Source organism: Polyergus mexicanus, unplaced genomic scaffold, assembly GCF_030449975.1.
Source record: "Polyergus mexicanus isolate NDT 795.1 unplaced genomic scaffold, iyPolMexi1.0 SCAF_17, whole genome shotgun sequence".
In the NCBI taxonomy this organism is placed as follows: Eukaryota; Metazoa; Arthropoda; class Insecta; order Hymenoptera; family Formicidae; genus Polyergus; species Polyergus mexicanus.
In genome coordinates this window covers 69,443-88,473 of record NW_027223337.1, presented here as the reverse complement: position 1 = coordinate 88,473, position 19,031 = coordinate 69,443, and the positions used below count along the sequence as shown (strand labels likewise).

General features: G+C 33.6%; 1 protein-coding gene across 2 annotated transcripts in view; it reads left to right on the top strand.

The window, feature by feature from the left end:
* Positions 1–19,031, top strand: part of Crb (cell polarity complex component crumbs) — a 31,045-nt gene that overhangs the window by 9,087 nt on the left and 2,927 nt on the right. The window contains exons 2-18 of one of the 2 annotated variants that reach the window (XM_070310001.1): positions 4,360–4,730; positions 5,115–5,295; positions 6,407–6,580; positions 7,517–7,844; positions 8,333–8,793; positions 9,450–9,691; positions 9,870–10,092; positions 10,617–11,080; positions 11,638–11,909; positions 12,014–12,416; positions 13,345–13,821; positions 14,289–15,035; positions 15,188–16,004; positions 16,296–16,668; positions 17,154–17,469; positions 17,998–18,318; positions 18,674–18,769. In XM_070310001.1, the coding sequence (XP_070166102.1) occupies positions 4,360–4,730; positions 5,115–5,295; positions 6,407–6,580; positions 7,517–7,844; positions 8,333–8,793; positions 9,450–9,691; positions 9,870–10,092; positions 10,617–11,080; positions 11,638–11,909; positions 12,014–12,416; positions 13,345–13,821; positions 14,289–15,035; positions 15,188–16,004; positions 16,296–16,668; positions 17,154–17,469; positions 17,998–18,318; positions 18,674–18,769 (6,266 nt within the window). The remainder of the gene's footprint in view (positions 1–4,359; positions 4,731–5,114; positions 5,296–6,406; positions 6,581–7,516; positions 7,845–8,332; positions 8,794–9,449; positions 9,692–9,869; positions 10,093–10,616; positions 11,081–11,637; positions 11,910–12,013; positions 12,417–13,344; positions 13,822–14,288; positions 15,036–15,187; positions 16,005–16,295; positions 16,669–17,153; positions 17,470–17,997; positions 18,319–18,673; positions 18,770–19,031) is intronic. The other variant, XM_070310002.1, reaches the window with a different exon arrangement.

The following is a 19,031-nucleotide window of genomic DNA, read 5'->3' as shown; positions in this document are numbered from 1 at the left end:
TACATGTATACTTGATCTACATACAAAATACATGTGGGAAAACGAGAGGGAGGCGTTGGCGTTTTCAAGGCGAAACACCGTATTTACCGCCGTTGGGAGAATGCAATTCAGTGTGTGTGTGTGTGTGTGTGTGTGTGTGTTGTGCAGTTATTCGTCATTATACGTATACCAAGTTGCGGTACTTTCTGCGAGCCGATCTAACCAGTCACACATGGCATCCTGCCGCTTATCCTATCGTACTTTCTTGGTTTATTCCTTATTAAGTATGTATGGATATAACGAAATGTGTTAAGGATAAAATTAGGAAAATAGGAAGTAAAAGCGCAGAGATACAAAATAGCGCGTTTTTCTTTTTCTTTTTTTGTGTAGAGAAACTTTCTTATTTACAATATCAAATATAATAATGCATGTCGTGTAATTATTAAATAAATAATAATTAATAATAATAATATTAATATGTTTATAAATATATATATATATACTTTCCGTTTTTCTTTTTTTTTTCTTTTTTTTTCGAAATTTAAATTCTTCGCCTATATACTATACTAAACACCGACTACTGTATACAAGATTAATTTAAAGTGTCGACTGCTATTAATCGACGCAGACGCAGGAAATTGATTAACGTAGCTATCTTAATCCCGTCTATTGTTAGTTAATTATGAATTTCACAGCGAAGCACATTATCATGCATAATTTTAGATGCGTCGGCGCCTTTCGCATCTTGCTTCTCACGGGATAAGCTGACTTTTTACACATTAATAATATAACTTGAAGAATTTGTGAATTTCAACAAAAATGAAGAATTATTTTTGTCACCTGGAATTACATAATTTTGCCATGATGCCACGATGACTCGGTATCGGTAACACACATTTCTCCTAAACAAAAAAACTTCTTATTACACGCGCGCGACCGCTGTATGTTTAACGTTCGATCGTTGAATTCCCACGTGTCAATGAACCGAAAGCTCCGCAACTAGCTCAGCCATTAGCCATGTCTAATAATTTTGTTTGATTTTTCATTCTGTGCTTGTCACGCTTTTCTTTCTCCTAATGGCAATCAATATCCATTTTTGAAAATGTTTTGCGATTATAAAGAATATTTTATTAAAAATTATATTTCTCCTGAAAAATTATTTTTTTATATATTCAGATTATTATTTTAATTATTAAAGAATGTGCGTGAATTCGTGATTATATTTACAATTCAAAATTTTATTTATTTTTCATATCCGATATTCCAAATTGTGTAAGCGCGCACGCGTGTGTGTGTACGTTATTGAAAAAATTTTTCTTACGCATATATACACACACTCATATATAAACACATTCAAAATTAAAACCTATGCAAATTAATGTTGCGCTGTCATGTTTTTCGCGTATCAAACTAATTATTAATTTTCGTCAAAATGTGGACGGAATTTGTTCATTGTCTCTGCGTATTGCTATGCGACAGTAGTCATATTAAATCGTTTCGCGTAAGTTTTAACTCGTCGATATTCATCTATACGAGAACTGAGTTATATGATTCGACTCACTCGCAATTGCCACGCCTTCGTCAAGCCTCGCGAGCACAATTCTCTTTGTTGCATTATACTGCCATTTTTTTATAAACAGCAATTTGTGATTTTGTGATCTTGCGATCTTTGCCCTCTCGCCATTAGATTAGAAACTTGACAGCTAGAACAACTTTAACATAACATATATTTATTCGAGTATACACATATTAATCGGTATTGCCATGATTATAATTATGCGTATCACGAGAATAATCAATACATAGAGCATTCGGTGCGTATTGCCTGGTGATTCTCTTTATAGTTTATTATATATATATATATATATATATATATATATATATATATATATATATAAAATTATAAAGAGAATTGAAAGAAAATTAACCGATAATTTAATTACATTAGCCGATTAATCCGATCAATTATTCCGCTCTAATTTTTTGCTACAGACACATTTTCCTCTGATATTCTTGAAATACGCGGTATACTTTCGCAGACGATTACAGATATCTCTTTTTCGAATTACGAATTATATTGTTATGCTTTTTAACGGCATTTTGCGAAATTGCTCCGAATGGAATTTGTCATGAATGCGACACGTCCAATCGGGGCCCGCATTTTCGATCCCCCCATCTCCAGCGATCTCTGGCCCGCAACAAAAACCGTTACGCTATTTCCACTATTTTCTCCCATTTAACATATCTCAGATCGTCGATCGCTTTAAAGGAAAATAGAGTAATGACACTAATGGATTAATCAATCTACTTCTTACTGAACTGTTGAATGTGGACAATTGTACTTTAGTTTATGCCTAGCCATGTTCAGCCGAGTAATGACACATGGAAAAATGGAATAATGGAATTGTACGGTTTTTCTAAAAATAATCAGGTGGAATCTACAATATATATATATATACGTACGAGTATATGGATTTGTGAATTGATAACAAAAATCTGAATGTTTGTGGCATCCAATACTTATAAGAACAGATATCCTTAAAATTAAAAATACTCGAATGAACGTATTTTTTAATACCGAGATATTATTAAACTTTAATAGAATTTGTAGAATTTTAATATCAAACATAAATGCACACAAATATGCGCACGGATGTTGGTTTCGAGAATTAAAGACAATATAGGAAAACAGATTCTGAAGGAATCGATGACAGCAGAAATTAAAGTTCTATGTGTACTTGTACGCATATAAATTGTGCGCGTGAATGAATATAAGAGAATCCTTTTTTTTTACCGAAGTGTAAACGTGTAAGCGCTCGAGATAATATCATAGTTTATCCTTGAAGATAACGGCACGCAAGAGAGAAGCGTTATATAATTTGCTATGCATTGCAATGTTAAATTGTGCTTTTCTCTGGATCTTGTTCACAAAGAGCGAGTTTACTTCAAACAATGATTCAAATGAATGTTCATTTGTTATCAATCTATTGAAATAAATTAAACGAAATTAAAGAAGAATTATGTGTATGTGTGTGTGTGTATATTAAATACATTTTTTCTTCTTTTTTTCCTTTTTCAATTGGTCGATAAAGCCACAAATCGCTCATTCGGGTCACTTTCCGGAATAGTCTCGACCAGAGATTTAATATATTACAATAAGGTCTTAAACAATATACAAACGTATAATTACACGCACAATAATAATAATCTTTATCAATTTTTCTGTCTTCACAATAAGTGCGAGATTTTTAAGCTGTTTCTTTAAATCTAATTTTATTTAATGTCATTCATGTTTTCCAATAAAGTTTTCAACTTTTTAGAAGAAGGGATTTTTTTTTTTTTTTTTAGAAATTGCTTAATTTTATTGCCAATCGCGATATGGATTTTGCATCGCAAAATATATTTCGAAAAAATATTTAATCGGTATTGTTTCGTCTCACAGATCTTCCTTTGTCCTAATGTATGGTTTCTCTGCAAATAATAAAAAGCAAAGAATAAATCTATCGAGAGACATGCTTTTTGAAAATACGTCCGTTCTCGAAGACGAAACTTGCATCTTTTTAAGAATGTACTCGTTCCGACGAAAGTGTATTCTCTCTCTCATCTCACACGATTATCCTTTCACCAATCTACTCTTTTGTGTGACGCCAGTTTTTTAATTATAAAAAAAAATAAAATATTCTTTTATAATAATTTCCACCAAAAATGACTTTTTATGTATTCGTATTTATATTTTTATTAATATATATATATATATGTATATGTATATATATATATATATATATATATATATATATATATATATATATTATGATAATCACAAAACAATATAATAATATAAATTAATAAGAAAAGTATAATTTCTAAAGGAGAGTATACTTTAAATAAATTACTTTAGAATTTTTCTTATGTAATTAATTTTCTTAATCAAGATATAATATATTTTTTCTTTAATTATGAATATTTTGGAATAGTTCTAGAATTATATATGGGATAATATGCTATAATATGCCATAAAAATATCGTATTTATTGATTATCGCAACTTCTCTCTCTTTTTCTCCCTTTCATTCTCTCTATGTCTTTAATTCGATTAACGTATATCTGAGAGATTGTAGAGATCATCGAGATTATAGGCGAACTTTGACACACACAAAATTTGTCTTTATGTAATATTCTTAGAACCCAAGTATTTATTTTCGACAGTTACCATATATCAAAATCAAAAAGGCTCCAAGTTGTCATGGGACAATGGATTGCAACAAAAATCCAGAAATATATAGATTCTGGATTATAAAAACTGTGAATTTTGATAGACATAATTGTTCTCGGGATTATCTCGTATCGCAATTTTTTAACAGTTTTTGTTTTTCTATTGCAGTTGTAGCCACTTTCTTGGCTGTCACTCAGGGAGCTCCCCAGGATCTCAGACGTCGAAATTATGAAGAATATCCGCGCGAGGCCTATTTCAACGGCTCGGCGTTCCTGAAACTGAGTTCCTTTGTATCTGTGCATCGTCACAGTGGTCTCAGCTTCCGCACGTGCGATCCCGGTCGATTGTTCCTGCAAAAGTACAACGATGATTCCATCAGTCTCGAGGTGACGCCCGAAGGACTACTCTTTGTGGCTGTGGTCGATCAGCAGAGATATAGGGCTAGACTGAACGCTAGATTGCTCAATAATATCTGGCACAACGTCAACCTTTTTTTCAGACTCGGTAATCTCACTTTGAATGCCGCAGGACATACCCAGGTAAATACACATTACATTAATGATGCAAATTGCATTATAATAGAAAAATAATACAATAGAATGTATAATTATAAATTTAATATAAATGTATAATATCGAGGAAAGTTATTAACGTCTCATTACATTTGATTTTCTAGATAAAATATAAATAATAACTTTAAATAAATTTAATAAATCATGCTTGTTAATTCGAAATTTGACATTTTACAAATTTTCTTCAAATTTCGTGCGTGCGTATAATATCGTTAAAATTAACTTTATAAATTTTATAGCTGTTTAATTATTATTAATTGAAAAATATACAATAAAAATATGCTACAAAAGTCAATTTTAATTTTTAAGTGACATAGAGATATACATATGTACAAAAGTTGTTTTCCCCAGGTGGTTGCAAATGCGACTTATAATTCTGCCATTCTGACACTTCCCGATTACGATGTAAACAGTTCACTCATAATCGGCGAAGGATTCAAAGGATGCATTCTGCATGGCCCCGGGATCCTCTTCAACAACAGTATCAACAACGAGGTCATTTTTGGACCCTGTCCATTGAATATCAAAGGATGTAAGAATACATGATTTATCTATATATATATATATATATATATTTTTTTTTTTTAAGTTATTTAAGTGGTAGAGTGTTCTTGCACCGAAAAACGTTGAGTAATCACACACGTGGTAATAAGGTAGATCGGTAGCATAGTCATCACACGAATAAGTAGAACAGTTTTAGGCTAGAGTTAGAATTGGTTAGAACAATCAAATGATAACGTGTTGCAATAGGGTAGATTGATGATATCGCGCTCGACGCAAACGAAACATTCTTAGTTTCTTATGTTAGATGAGTTGCAGGAATCGATTGATAACAATAAGCTAGATTGTCATCGACGTGAAATAATCTTGAGATAAAACCAAGAATAACTACAGAAGTACAAATATTTTTTACGAAAAAGCAATTTTGTACAGAAAAATTTAATAGTGACTGCTCTTATAAATTATAAGATTTATTATATTATACAAAACTTACTGTAAACTCTTAATATAATTATTATTGTATTATATTATATTAAAATAATAATTACATCAATTTTTGCAATATTCTGCATAGTTAATTTTTGTTATTGTTAAAAAATTGAAATATTCATGCATTTTTTTTATTTGACTTACTTTATTTTATCTCATCATATTATGTTAATTATTTTTTCTTTTCTTCTATTTAACAGACACATACACATCATCATTTTTTGTATTTTAATTAAATATATTAATCAGTTAAATTTTGTGTGTGTGTGTGTGTGTGTGTGTGTGTGTGTGTGTGTGTGTGTGTCGCGTGGGTGTGCACGCGCTGGATTTCAATTATAAAAATTTTATTTTGAAATTAAAAACGAGAACTGAGAGACTAGAAAAGAATTTTCCAGTTCATTTTTCTTATCTTTCTTGATCTCGTTCTCGAAATAATCTTTTAATGATAGTTTTTTTAGAACTTCTTAGCATCATTTTTTTACTTGTAGGATTAGATTATGAGTGTAAAGCAGTGACACACGTGTCTTTTCTGAATAAAGCGTATATATGTTTGTTGCTCTGAAAGAACGTAGAATACGTATAGATGTGCATCAAGAGAGAGAGAGAGAGAGAGAGATTGCATGCGAGTTCTGTGAAAAACGAAAAACTTTCAGGTGGAACGAGCGGTCTCGTGAGTGGTACGGGCGCAGCTTCCGCTACAGCCTCCACCATGGATTTCTGTCACCACGAACCATGCATGATGCATGGTAAATGCGTCTCGCGGCAGGATCGTTACGAATGCCACTGTTACGCCCGATACTCCGGCAACAACTGCCAGATCGACAATGGTAGACCTCGTCGATATTTCGAATACGCGGGGTTTATGCGGCATTTGTGTGGGACGAGTGGATTCATACCCAATGCGCGCGTTAAACGGAAATATATTATGCCACGATGATGTATAATTATACCGCATGAGCAGAAAATATCAATCTGTTGTAGAGTTATCAATTTTTGCAAGTTTTCTTGCGGATTTCAGAAAAACATGTCAGAAAATTTAATACAAATTAAAAAAACATGTGAATAAAAAGTTAAACGGCAGAAGATGTTAGAAATAGTGAAACGTATTTCGCAAATATGGTCCGTGTGGGAGATTAGAATCTTAGAGGAATTATATCTATGACTATGTGATTGAATGGGTATGAAATCTGCATCGTTCTTGTCTAATTTTTACATGTTGTAGATGTAGATCTATCCTGCTTTGAAACAGCCTGTATATAAACGCTTTCACAAAAACGCTTTTTGTATACCTTACCCTCATGTCAGATATAGAAGATATCTACTTCAAAAAACCATACTCGTTCAATGATTTTAAATATTACATATTGCGCTGCCGTCTTTTCCCTTCTCTTATCGACGTTGCTTCTCAAGAAAACCGCCTTGAATAGAACTAAAATAATCGCTTCATAAAAAGCTGCACAGTTGAATATGCTAGCGTTATCGCATGCACATAAAGGATGAACGCATGAGACTGTATTCTTTTCATGTGAATTGAATATAAAATACGCTTAATATTTCTAACAAATTTATTCTTTATCTTTATCTTTAATTACTTTATTAACTATGAATAATTAAAAAATGTACAATATTTTACTTTTTCTTTCGCGTGCAATTAATTAATACTGGTATCAATTAGAATAATTAGTGTCGCTTTGTATCTTTTCTCATCGACTTTTTCATAATTATCATTGATCAAATAATGATCTTTTTCGCGTATCTTTCAGGTCCACCTTGTGAGAGCAAACCCTGCCGCAATGGCGGCATTTGCATCGAAGATGAGGATGGCAATTTTGTCTGCAATTGTAAATCCGGGTTTACTGGTAGTCTCTGCGAATCTCAGCTGGGAGTGCGATTATGTGAGCAGAATCCATGTAGAAACGATGGCGTTTGCATATCGCTGACAGAGAGCGAATACAAATGTAAATGTCAAGTTGGTTGGACTGGGAAAAATTGTGAAACTAATATTAACGAATGCGCCTCGAGCCCATGCAAGAACGGTGGCATCTGTATCGACGGGATCAATAATTATACCTGCAGATGCGACAGGACTGGGTGAGTCTTTTCAAAGAACTGAAAAATTTTTTCTTTTTTTAATTTGATAATTAAATTAAATAATCAGCCATTGCACAATTTATAAGTGGTCGTCATCGTTCAATCCATATTTTATTCCACAAATTCTCTCTTATCATTTCTTCATGCATATTGAAATCGTGTGGAACATAGATTTTTTTTCACACATTCTACAATTTTCTTCTGTAGATCCTCGATCCTCATGTTAAAGCTTGAAGTTGACAGACCGTAAGCTGGGACGAAGCATTTTATACATATCTCAAAATTTTTATTTATAGGTCCTATTTTTCAAAACCTTCATTTTATAGAGTTCAAAAGATTTAAAAGATCTTAAATTGCAAAAGAATAAAAAGATTCACGATACAGATAATGGATTGAATTTATATTCTCCATTTTATATTTTCTACATTTCACACATGGCGATATACATATAGATATATTTCAAGCGCTTTTCCTTTTTCGCTATTTAGCTACGAAGGTATCAATTGTGAGGAGGACATCGACGAATGTCAAGCAAACCCATGCCTAAACAACGGTGTGTGTTTCGACTATTATGGCAGCTACATTTGCAATTGTCCGCAAGGCTTTGAGGGTCAAAATTGCGAGCTCAATTTAAACGAATGTTTATCCGGACCTTGTGTCAACGGTGGTGAATGCATCGATGATGTTGGCACTTATCACTGCGAGTGTCTCCCGGGATTCACAGGCCGCCACTGCGAACTGAAAGGTCTCTGCGAAAATGCGGCCTGTCCACTCAACAGCATCTGCGTGGAGGACGCTCATGGACTCCAGTGCGTCTGCAATCCCGGCTTTATGGGTAATCCACCCAACTGCACCGTCAACTATTGTGCTAGCAATCCCTGCGCTAACAGTGGCACTTGCACCAGCAGCAGGGATGGTTTTAACTGCACTTGCTCATCTGAATGGAGAGGTAAGAGTGTCAAAATTAAGATTAACAATATATTCGTTTTCTCTTATTCATTTTGTGAAATTAACTTTTATCTTAATATATTAACATACACTTTCATCTAGATGAAAAGCAAACACTCGGTAGATCCTAAGCTTGTGAAAAAAACTTTTCTTTTTAAGAATTTAATATTATAACTAAAAAATAAGATATATCTCTTAATATATCTTTGCTTGAATATCTATTTTTTTATAACTTTAACGTATATATATATATATATATATACACGTTATATATATATATATATAACGTGTATACACACACACATACACAGACGCGCGCGCACATTAAAGTTATTAAAAGAGAGAGAGAGAGATATAGAGATATAGAGATAGATAGATAGATAGATAGATAGATAGATAGATAGAGAGAGAGAGAGAGAGAGAGAGAGAGACATATATTAAATTTCTTTCTATGTATCTAAAATATAATGTTTATAGTTTTTATAGTTATTTTAAATCTCTTTCTGCAATTTCTCTTTTTTATTATTGAAACAGTTTTAATATTTTTATAGTTATAATTTACAACAATAAATTAGTTCTTTATAAAATACATGTAATTTATAGCTATATATTTTTCAAATGTTTAGAGTTTTCTTCCTGAAAATAATGTTTTTGCAGGAAAGAACTGTCAGTTTAATGTAGACGAGTGCCTGTCGCAGCCGTGTCAAAACGGCGGTATTTGCATCGATCGCGTCAATGGATATACGTGTAACTGTACTAAAGATTTTATGGGTGATAATTGCGAACGGGAATATGATGCATGCGCTATAAATCCTTGCCAAAACAATGGTACTTGTACACTGATATTGAGGTCCAAGAGGGATTTTGTTTGCGAGTGTCCACATGGCTTTGAGGGCAAGGTATCGTAAGGCATGATAATATCCTTATACATACATGTAGAAGATGAAAAGATGTAAAAGAGATATATTAAAATATATGTAAAATATACATAATAAATAATACATAAATTTATAATGTAATAAAAATGGAATATATATAGGAAATATGAGTAATAACATTTAATGACAATGATTCAAGGTATGCGACGTAAACATCGACGATTGCATAGGTGCAGTGTGCCCCGATGACAAAATCTGCATCGATGGTATCGCAGCTTATGAATGTAAATGTCGCGAAGGCTACAGAGATCCCAATTGTACGCTAATAATAGATCACTGTGCCGCGAAACCATGTAACAACGGCACATGCATCGACCTCGGCGAGCGCGGCTTTGAGTGCAAATGTACAAACGGCTTTCAAGGTAAATTTCGCCAAATCCAAAGCGAATCTACATAGGAAGATCGATCAAAAATATTTCAAAACTTGAAAAAATTAGTGTTTTGAAGTACACACATATATGTTATTTCTAATTATTATTATTTATTTTTTTAACTCTTTAACCTTTTCAATTATTATTCTAAAAAAACATAAGCTAAAATTTTTTAATTTTTATTATTTCTACGAATTTTGTCGAAAATAATAATCTTAACTATTCTGAGTTTTTGTATTTGATTTCTTCAATTAGTTTTCTTATCACACATTTAATTATATGGTTTTTTTATATTATAATATTTCTATATTTATTTTTAATTTTTTTTGTTTTTTTTTTGTTTTTATAGTAACTTTAAAAATAGATATTTTTGTTTATTGAGAAATAAATCTTTATTTTATGTTTATACTTTGTTTGGATTATCAATTATCATAATAAGAAGATAAAAAAATATTTCAAAGATATATTTCCTTTTTTGCCAAAACCGTATGATAAACATGGAATTCCACTTTCAGGTAAATATTGTGATCTTGATGTGAACGAATGCGATTTACACGGCAATTCTCTATGCAACAACGGCATCTGTGTCAACATCGAGGGTAGTTACAACTGTTTCTGTCGGCCGGGCTTCTCCGGCGATCACTGTGACATTAACATCGATGAATGTCTATGTGGCCCATGCAAGAATAATGCCACGTGCCTCGACGGCATCAATACGTTTCAGTGTTTATGCCAGCCTGGTTACACCGGTAAAACCTGCGAAGTAGATGTGAATGAGTGCGATAGCAATCCATGTTTAAACGGAGCGCGGTGCGTAAACGGCGTAGCGTCGTACAAGTGCGTATGCCCGGCGGGTTTTCTCGGTGCAAATTGTGAAATTAATATTGACGAATGTAAATCGTCGCCCTGTATGAATTTGGGAACATGCATCGATGGCGTAAACAGTTACATCTGCGATTGCAGCGATACCGGTTTCGAGGTAAGTTTTGTTATTCTATCATAAAATTGTGAAAAGATTTCTTTTTTGTTATACAAATGATTATACTTTATGGAATATCGCAAAAGATAATTTGTCACTAAAGTATAATCTTTTTCTCTTTTTTTTTTCTTTCTCTTTTTCTTTTTTGCATAATTTAATTTTGATAGTTCTGACGTTCCCTCTTCTTTCTTTCTCTTAGTTTTAGATTTTGATTTAATTTAATTTATCTTTCAAGTTGTATGTATTGTATTGTACAATATTTTGATAATAATAAGAACTCTCCTTAATATAAGTATATTAATCCTGACATTGATAATTGTCTGCAAAAATACCTAGCCCGTACAAGAATAACGCTATGTGATATTTATTTATTTATTTATATATTTTTTTTTTTCAAATATTGATTTATCTAATTATATGTTGTTTAATTATATACTTTCTATATTAATTTATTCTTAATTTTTAATTTAATTTAAAAAATTAATTTAATTTTAAGTAAAAAATTTTATTTAAATGTTTATTGTGTAATCTTTTAAATTCTTTTATTCTTTTTTAAGGGTCCGCGTTGCGAGGAGAATATCAACGAATGCCTCTCGCAACCATGTGTAAACGGCGGTCACTGCTTGGACGATATTAAGAATTACAAATGCCAATGCTACGTTGGTTACACTGGTAGGAATTGCGAGATCGACGTGAACGAGTGCGAGAGCTCGCCTTGTCAGTACAACGGCACTTGCCTTGAACGGTCAAACAGGGAGCTTTACAAAAGCGAAGTCTTAAATTTACCCGCAATTTTCAACCAGGAGTTTAGTTATATCAACGCCAGTGGGTGAGTTTTTAAATAAATCTTTTAAAATCTTCGGTTTTTCTTTGCAAAAATTTACTTTACATTTTTCCTTGTCAAAAAACTAAAAATTCATGAAATCTCGATAGATACGAGTGCCTTTGCGTGCAAGGTGTCACCGGCAAAAATTGTGAGGTGAACATCAATGAATGCGATAGCAACCCCTGCGGTCCGGGCACCTGCATGGATCGTATCGGCGGCTACACCTGCGAATGCGACGAAGGCTTCGAGGGAGATCATTGCCAATACGAGATTGATGAATGCAAAAGGTACAATCCATGCGAACATGGTATGTGCACCGATGGCAGAGCCGACTACTTTTGTACTTGCGAATCGGAATATGGTGGTAAAAACTGTTCGGTGAAGCTGATTGGCTGTCAAGGCAATGCCTGTCAAAACGGTGGCACTTGCTGGCCTTATCTTATCGACGAAACTATTCACAAGTTCAATTGTACCTGCCCCAACGGTTACCACGGCGAAGTCTGTGATTATGTGAGTGTTTATATAACTTTTTTTCTCTCTTATCTTTATAAATAACAATTTGAAATAAAAGAATTTATGACAAAAGAAGGTATAGTAAAATACTATAATATAAAATATATACAAAAATTACTAACATAATTTAAAAAAATATAATTATACAATATATATTTTAGTAAAAATAAAAATAGAGAATAATCTAATGAAATGATAAAATAATAAATAATCATAATTAGCTGATAATAGAGTAATGAATAAAATAATAAATTGACTAATGAGAAATTTTAAATAATATTAATTACATGACAAAAAAAGAAATTTAAATGAATTTAAATTGTATCTTTTTTTGTCCCCCCCCCCCCAAAAAAAAAACAGAAAATCAACATTCAGTAAATATTTATTCGATATAATTTTAATTAAGCTAGCAATGAATTAGGAATTTTTACTTTTTGGATATCAAAAAATTATTATCAAAATATATAATTTTAATTAACATAGTTTAAAATAATTGAATCAAAAATATTATTTCTTCAACATCTCGTCCATAGAATATCTTTATATATGATATTCTCGTTTTTAAGATATTATTTTTAAATATATCTATTGATGTTTACTTCTTAATTATTTAATAAGATTTTTATTTTTTTCCGTTCTTATAAGGATTTTTACTTTTTAATTATATGATAAATATTTTTTAATATTCTTTTTTGTCATATTTAAAAAGATTTTTAAGAGTTAAAAATTGTTGAATATATTACACACACATACACACGCAATCAAACTACTTACATTTACAAAATTATGCCTTATTGCAATTATTGAATTCTTTCCGAAGCATTTCGGGCAGAGGATAAATATGCATAAATATGCCGACACCTTCGTTAAAAACAATCTCATAAGCAGCAAATCTTATGTTAGCGATTATTCGATAAATTCACAGGTGACGACAATGTCTCTGAGCGGCAGTTCTTATGTCCTGGTGAACACTACACGCGATGAAGGTTATGATATCCAGTTTCGCTTTAGAACCACCCTGCCAAACGGTCTTCTAGCGATCGGCAGAGGCGTGACCATTTATATCCTTCAATTGGTAAACGGCAAGCTCAACATACATTCCAGTATACTGAACAAATGGGATGGGGTCTTCGTAGGTAGCGGACTCAATGATTCCAATTGGCAAAAGGCCTTCGTGGCAATCAACGCGACTCATCTCGTTCTTTCGGCCAATGAGGAGCAAACTATCTATCCCATCAGTCCTAATGAGGGTTCCAACTCGTCAAACCATACGTCTTTCCCAACGACTTTCGTGGGCGGTAGCCACATCAGCTCTCTCAGCTTTCTAAGAAGATTGTCTCGCTTACCTTCGTTCACTTTCTTCGTTGGCTGCATGGAAGATGTCGTCATCAATGGCGAATGGGTATATTTGATTATTTATTTTTTCTTTTTCTTTTATACTTGAGAATTTACCCTTTCGCTACTTATATCATCTTTATAAGTTATATATAGTTTCTCAAAATTTAGTTTCTCTTCACACACGTAATTTATATATAATAATACAAAATATTAATTTGTTTATTATTACAATTAGTAATGAACATTATATTTTTATATTACAAATTTTATTTATATAAAATTTATATCTTATTTACTTTAAATCTTAAACTTTAATCATAAATTTTGTTAAGAAATCATAAATTTTATGCGATAAGCCCGATTATATCTTGCAAATAATTGAAATCTTTAAATTGTTTTAAAGGAGCTTTCTAAAATTTTAATTCATTTTAATATTTATTGACTAATTTGAATAGCGATAATTTGTCACTCAAAACTGCGCCACCATCAAAATTTTTGCAACTATATTTTACATCTTTAAATTTATCTCAGGTCTACTCTGGTACGACATCGAAAACCATATACATGGAGGATGTGGAACCAGGTTGCCCTCGCGAAGCTCAGTGCTCGCCGAATCCTTGCAAGAATGGCGGCCATTGCACTGATCGTTGGCGTGATTTTTACTGCAAGTGCGAGCGTCCTTATCTCGGTCATACCTGCCAATACAACATGACCGCCGCTACTTTCGGCTACGAGAACATCACGAATGGCTACGTGACTGTGAAGGTCAGCGATACGGCTAGACGGACTGTCAGCTCAGTCGTCGATATCTCCATGTTCATTCGCACACGAGAGAGCCGCGGTGATATCTTTTACCTAGGCACGGAGCCGGATCTTCAGGATGATCAAAAGTCTCAAGAGAGGACCTATATAGCGGCGCAGCTGGTGGAGGGCGGAGAACTGCTTGTGAGGATTCAATTCAATGGCACAGAGGCTTATACCGTCGGTGGCGTGAAGCTTAATGATGGAAACAATCATCTGATCCAAGTAGCGAGGAACGTCACCCTCGTCCAGGTAAAGATCAACGGTACCGAGTACTTTCGCAAGACCATCAGTGCCACAGGCGATCTGAATGTGACCGTTCTCTACCTGGGAGGACTGCCACAGACGTCGCGATATATTCGCCAAGTCGACAACAGGCCAATGGAAGAGCGGCGACTTAACTTCAAGGGAGTCATCCAGGACGTGCAGGTATCGAATGGTACAAAAACGATGGTCGTAGAATTCTTTCCGTTAAAGGTAATTGAAAATTCTTCTTAACTTTCGCTACTATTGTTATATTGTATAATTTATGTATCATATCGTTTCACATCCTTTTCATTAATCTTCAATAATCTTTTAGAATGTATTTCCACATTTTAGATCTTTTACAGCTTGCATTTTTTTTCCAGGCACATGACATTCCCATGCTCGTTCAGTTTGGCAATGTTTCCTTCGATCATGACAAGATCCTCGAGGGTGTGGTATCGGACAACGTGTGCATAAGCAGCCCGTGCAACCACAACGGCTCGTGTCACGTGACATGGAATGATTTTTGGTGTCAGTGTCCGCGCGGTTACACGGGCAAGACTTGCCAGGAGATGGAGTTTTGCCAACTACAGGACTGTCCTGCGGGCTCGCGGTGTCAGAATCTTGATGACGGTTACGAGTGTATTGCCAACGCGACTTTCGACGGAGTCTCCACTGTCTTCACGTATGTATACGGACGCGCCAATGAGATTACGGACGCTAGTGACTTTGTTCTCGATACTATCGAGATTACCTATCGATCCAATACCGGCGGCACGCTGTTTCATATGGCGCCCCAGATGGGCGACCAACACTTCACCGTGTCCGTCTTCAAGGATAATGTCTCCGTGTCTTGGCGATTCGATCTGGAGAACCAGGATACTATTTCCTTCGGCAAGAGTCAACCTGATGGAAATTGGACCTCACTGTTTATTAGATTGAACAACAATTCTTTAGAGTGCGGTTACGTCAATCCTACCGAAGAACAATCTCGCATGAGTCCCAACTTTAGTTTTCAAAAATGGTACGACCTCCTAGTGACCGGAACAGTCACCCTGGGTGGACTTTCCAGTGCCTTGTCCGATGTGCATACTTATGTTGGATTCAAACACGAAAGAAGAAATGGCATCGAGGGCAATAATGTGGATTATAATGAACATAAACTGACAACAGCTATGCCATCGTATAGTATGATGTCCGGTGGGTGTGGTATTTTATTAGAGTGTTAAATTTTAGCTTTAAATTATTCCAAAATTAGAATTTTGTGTGGCAAAGCATATATATATGTACTATATCCTCTAATCCTTAAAACTCGAAAACATTTAAATTTCAATCGTTTATACTTCATCTTATTTTTCGGTCTATTTAACCGTTAAGGTTTCTTATTGTGGAACTATATCTTCTTTCACTCTTTTTTCGATTACCTTTTTTTTTTGTTATTTTTGTTTAGGATTAAAAATATCCATTTGCTTTTTCTTCTTTGTCATATAGGAGAACCGTTTAAAGGCTGTCTGGGCGAAGTCCGGATCGGCAGTATTCTGCTACATTATTTTACATACGAAGCGGTATATCAAAACGCAAACTTCACGCCGCTAGAGTTCTTGGCGTTGCAGGATAATGGCAATGCCACTCATGGCGATAGTGTCGGCTGCCAGTTATGCTTTGACACAGATTGTAAGAACGATGGCTATTGCCTCGATAAGGCTAACAGCTATGTATGCGAGTGTCCAGCCGGTTATGCCGAAGATGATTGTTCCTTCAACATTGACGAGTGCATTGGCAATAAATGTCAGAACGACGCAATTTGCATCGATGGTATTGCCAATTATACCTGCGTGTGCAAAAATGGCTGGCAGGGATGGCTGTTAGTATAGTTCTTCTTTTTAAGTTACTTGAGCTTTTATGCATAAAGAAATTTTCTCTCTCTCGCTCTCGCTCTCTTTCTCTACACGTTAAATTTGATTATTAAAATTAGAGATCATAAAATAATCTTACTTTCATGATTTTGCTTTTTAATTAGAATTTTTTTTATATAGGAACTTCTAATCTCTGAAAACTTCGAATCTCTTAAAAATATGAAGAAACATGCATATAGTTATGCAAGAATTAAGCTTATTTTCTATTGTAGATATTAGAGATATATTATAAATGTACATCAGTATCTTCTAGAACAATTTCAACATCTTTAAAACATTCTTATCAATCACTCATCATATCATTCTGATATCACACATTGATATCTCATATAATCATAATGTTGGATAAATCCCATAAATACACAAGATTAAAACTTTGTTCTTCAATAACCATAAAGAGTACTGTCTTCTATCGATTCTCTTTTGATCGCAGATGCGACAGCGACATCAACGAATGCGTGACGCAGAGTCCGTGCCAGCATGATGGTGTCTGTGTGAATCTGCCGGGTCATTATAGGTGCGAGTGCCCGGACCAGTTTACCGGCGATCTATGCGAGAGCTTTCGACTCATCACTTGTGAGAACGAACCATGCAAGAACGGCGCTACTTGTGTGGACACACCGAATACGAAGACGAGCGACAACTTTACCTGTAATTGCATGCCCGGTTACGACGGCCCAACCTGCGATACTCCCTACTGCGTTCGCAGGAAATGCCAAAACGGCGGAAGATGCGATTTTTTGTATCAGGTAATAATCTTTTACTTTCTAGTAGTACTTTAGAATACGTGATTGGTTAAAAATTCTTAAGTTATTATTATTATAAAATCCAGCTCTCAATTTTGAGGAGAATTGTAATTAAATAGAAACTGGAATTAAATAGAAAAAAGATTGAATACCTTATTTTAAACTGATTTTTAAAGCTTTTTAATTCTTGCATCTTTCTTTGAAGTTAATTATTAATGTCTTGATTTCTTATTAAAACCACAGTTTCTAAAGAATTTTACAATGCTTCTAAAACTATATAAGTTATATAATTAGAAATTATAATTGTTTCGTCGAAGCATTTTTTCGATTCTAGAATCTTTAAACTCTAAAATATGAAATTCTTAGAAATATTTTTAACTCGATTAAATCCTAGGATTTTTTTTCCTCCAAATTCTTAAGTTTGTAAATTCAAATTTTGATTCCGAATTTTATACAATCTTCGGGTTAAAATTTTTTTAATTTCTTTGTGTTTTCTATTCATTATGAAATTACTCTACCGTTATAAAATAGACGCCGAAATGTATCTGCACTCTCGGTTACTCTGGCATGTACTGCGAGACCAACATTGACGATTGTGCGCCGGATCCTGGGGGTAACGTGCCCTGTAAGAACGATGGCAAATGTTACGACGGAGTGAATAGCTTTACGTGCGACTGCCAAGGTACCGGGTACACAGGTCCCGATTGCTCCATTGACGTAAACGAGTGTCAAATCCAGGAGATCGATTGCGGACACGGTACATGCGAGAATCGGCCCGGTACCTACCAGTGCATCTGCGATCCCGGCTATTGCGGATACAATAATTGCGACATGGTGGATCCCTGCCAAGAGGTGAGCCCTTCAACATAATGGTAAAAAATAAAATGAGGAAGAAATGATAAAAACCGCGATAAGTAACAGGCATCTAAAAGTTTTATATCGCTGAAATTCAATAAATAAAAAACAGAAATTCTGTTTTTAAAAAATAATGAAAAAGATTTTGGAAAATCGAGAAAAAACTATATAATTGATAGTGATTTTGTTAAATTACGAGCCTCCTTTGAGAAACTTTAATAAAATTATAGTAAATTTAAAATGAGATAGTAAAACGACATAATAATTGTATTCATTCGTTTTGTTTTTACTTGTTTATATAATGTATATCTAATAAGCATATTAATTAATCTTGTTTTGACTTTATATTTAGGATTATTGCCAGAACGGTGGTACATGTAAATGTGCTGACGATGGCAGATACGAATGCCATTGCACTTTTGAATACATGGGACAAAATTGTACAGAGGTAAGATAAAATTCAGAGAGAAAATTAGATTAGAATATGTACATACAAGATACAAAGAGATAAAAACTAGTTTATCTCACTAATGTGATAAACGCAGTAATAACATACAAAGTATAGTATGTTATCATTCTGCATTATATAGTTATGCAAACAAGAAGCAAGTATTCGTTTCTCAAATTTTTACGATATAGAAAATAGAGAACGTATATATATTTATAATAAATATTATTTAATAATTGATAAAAGTTTTCAAATTTTTTTT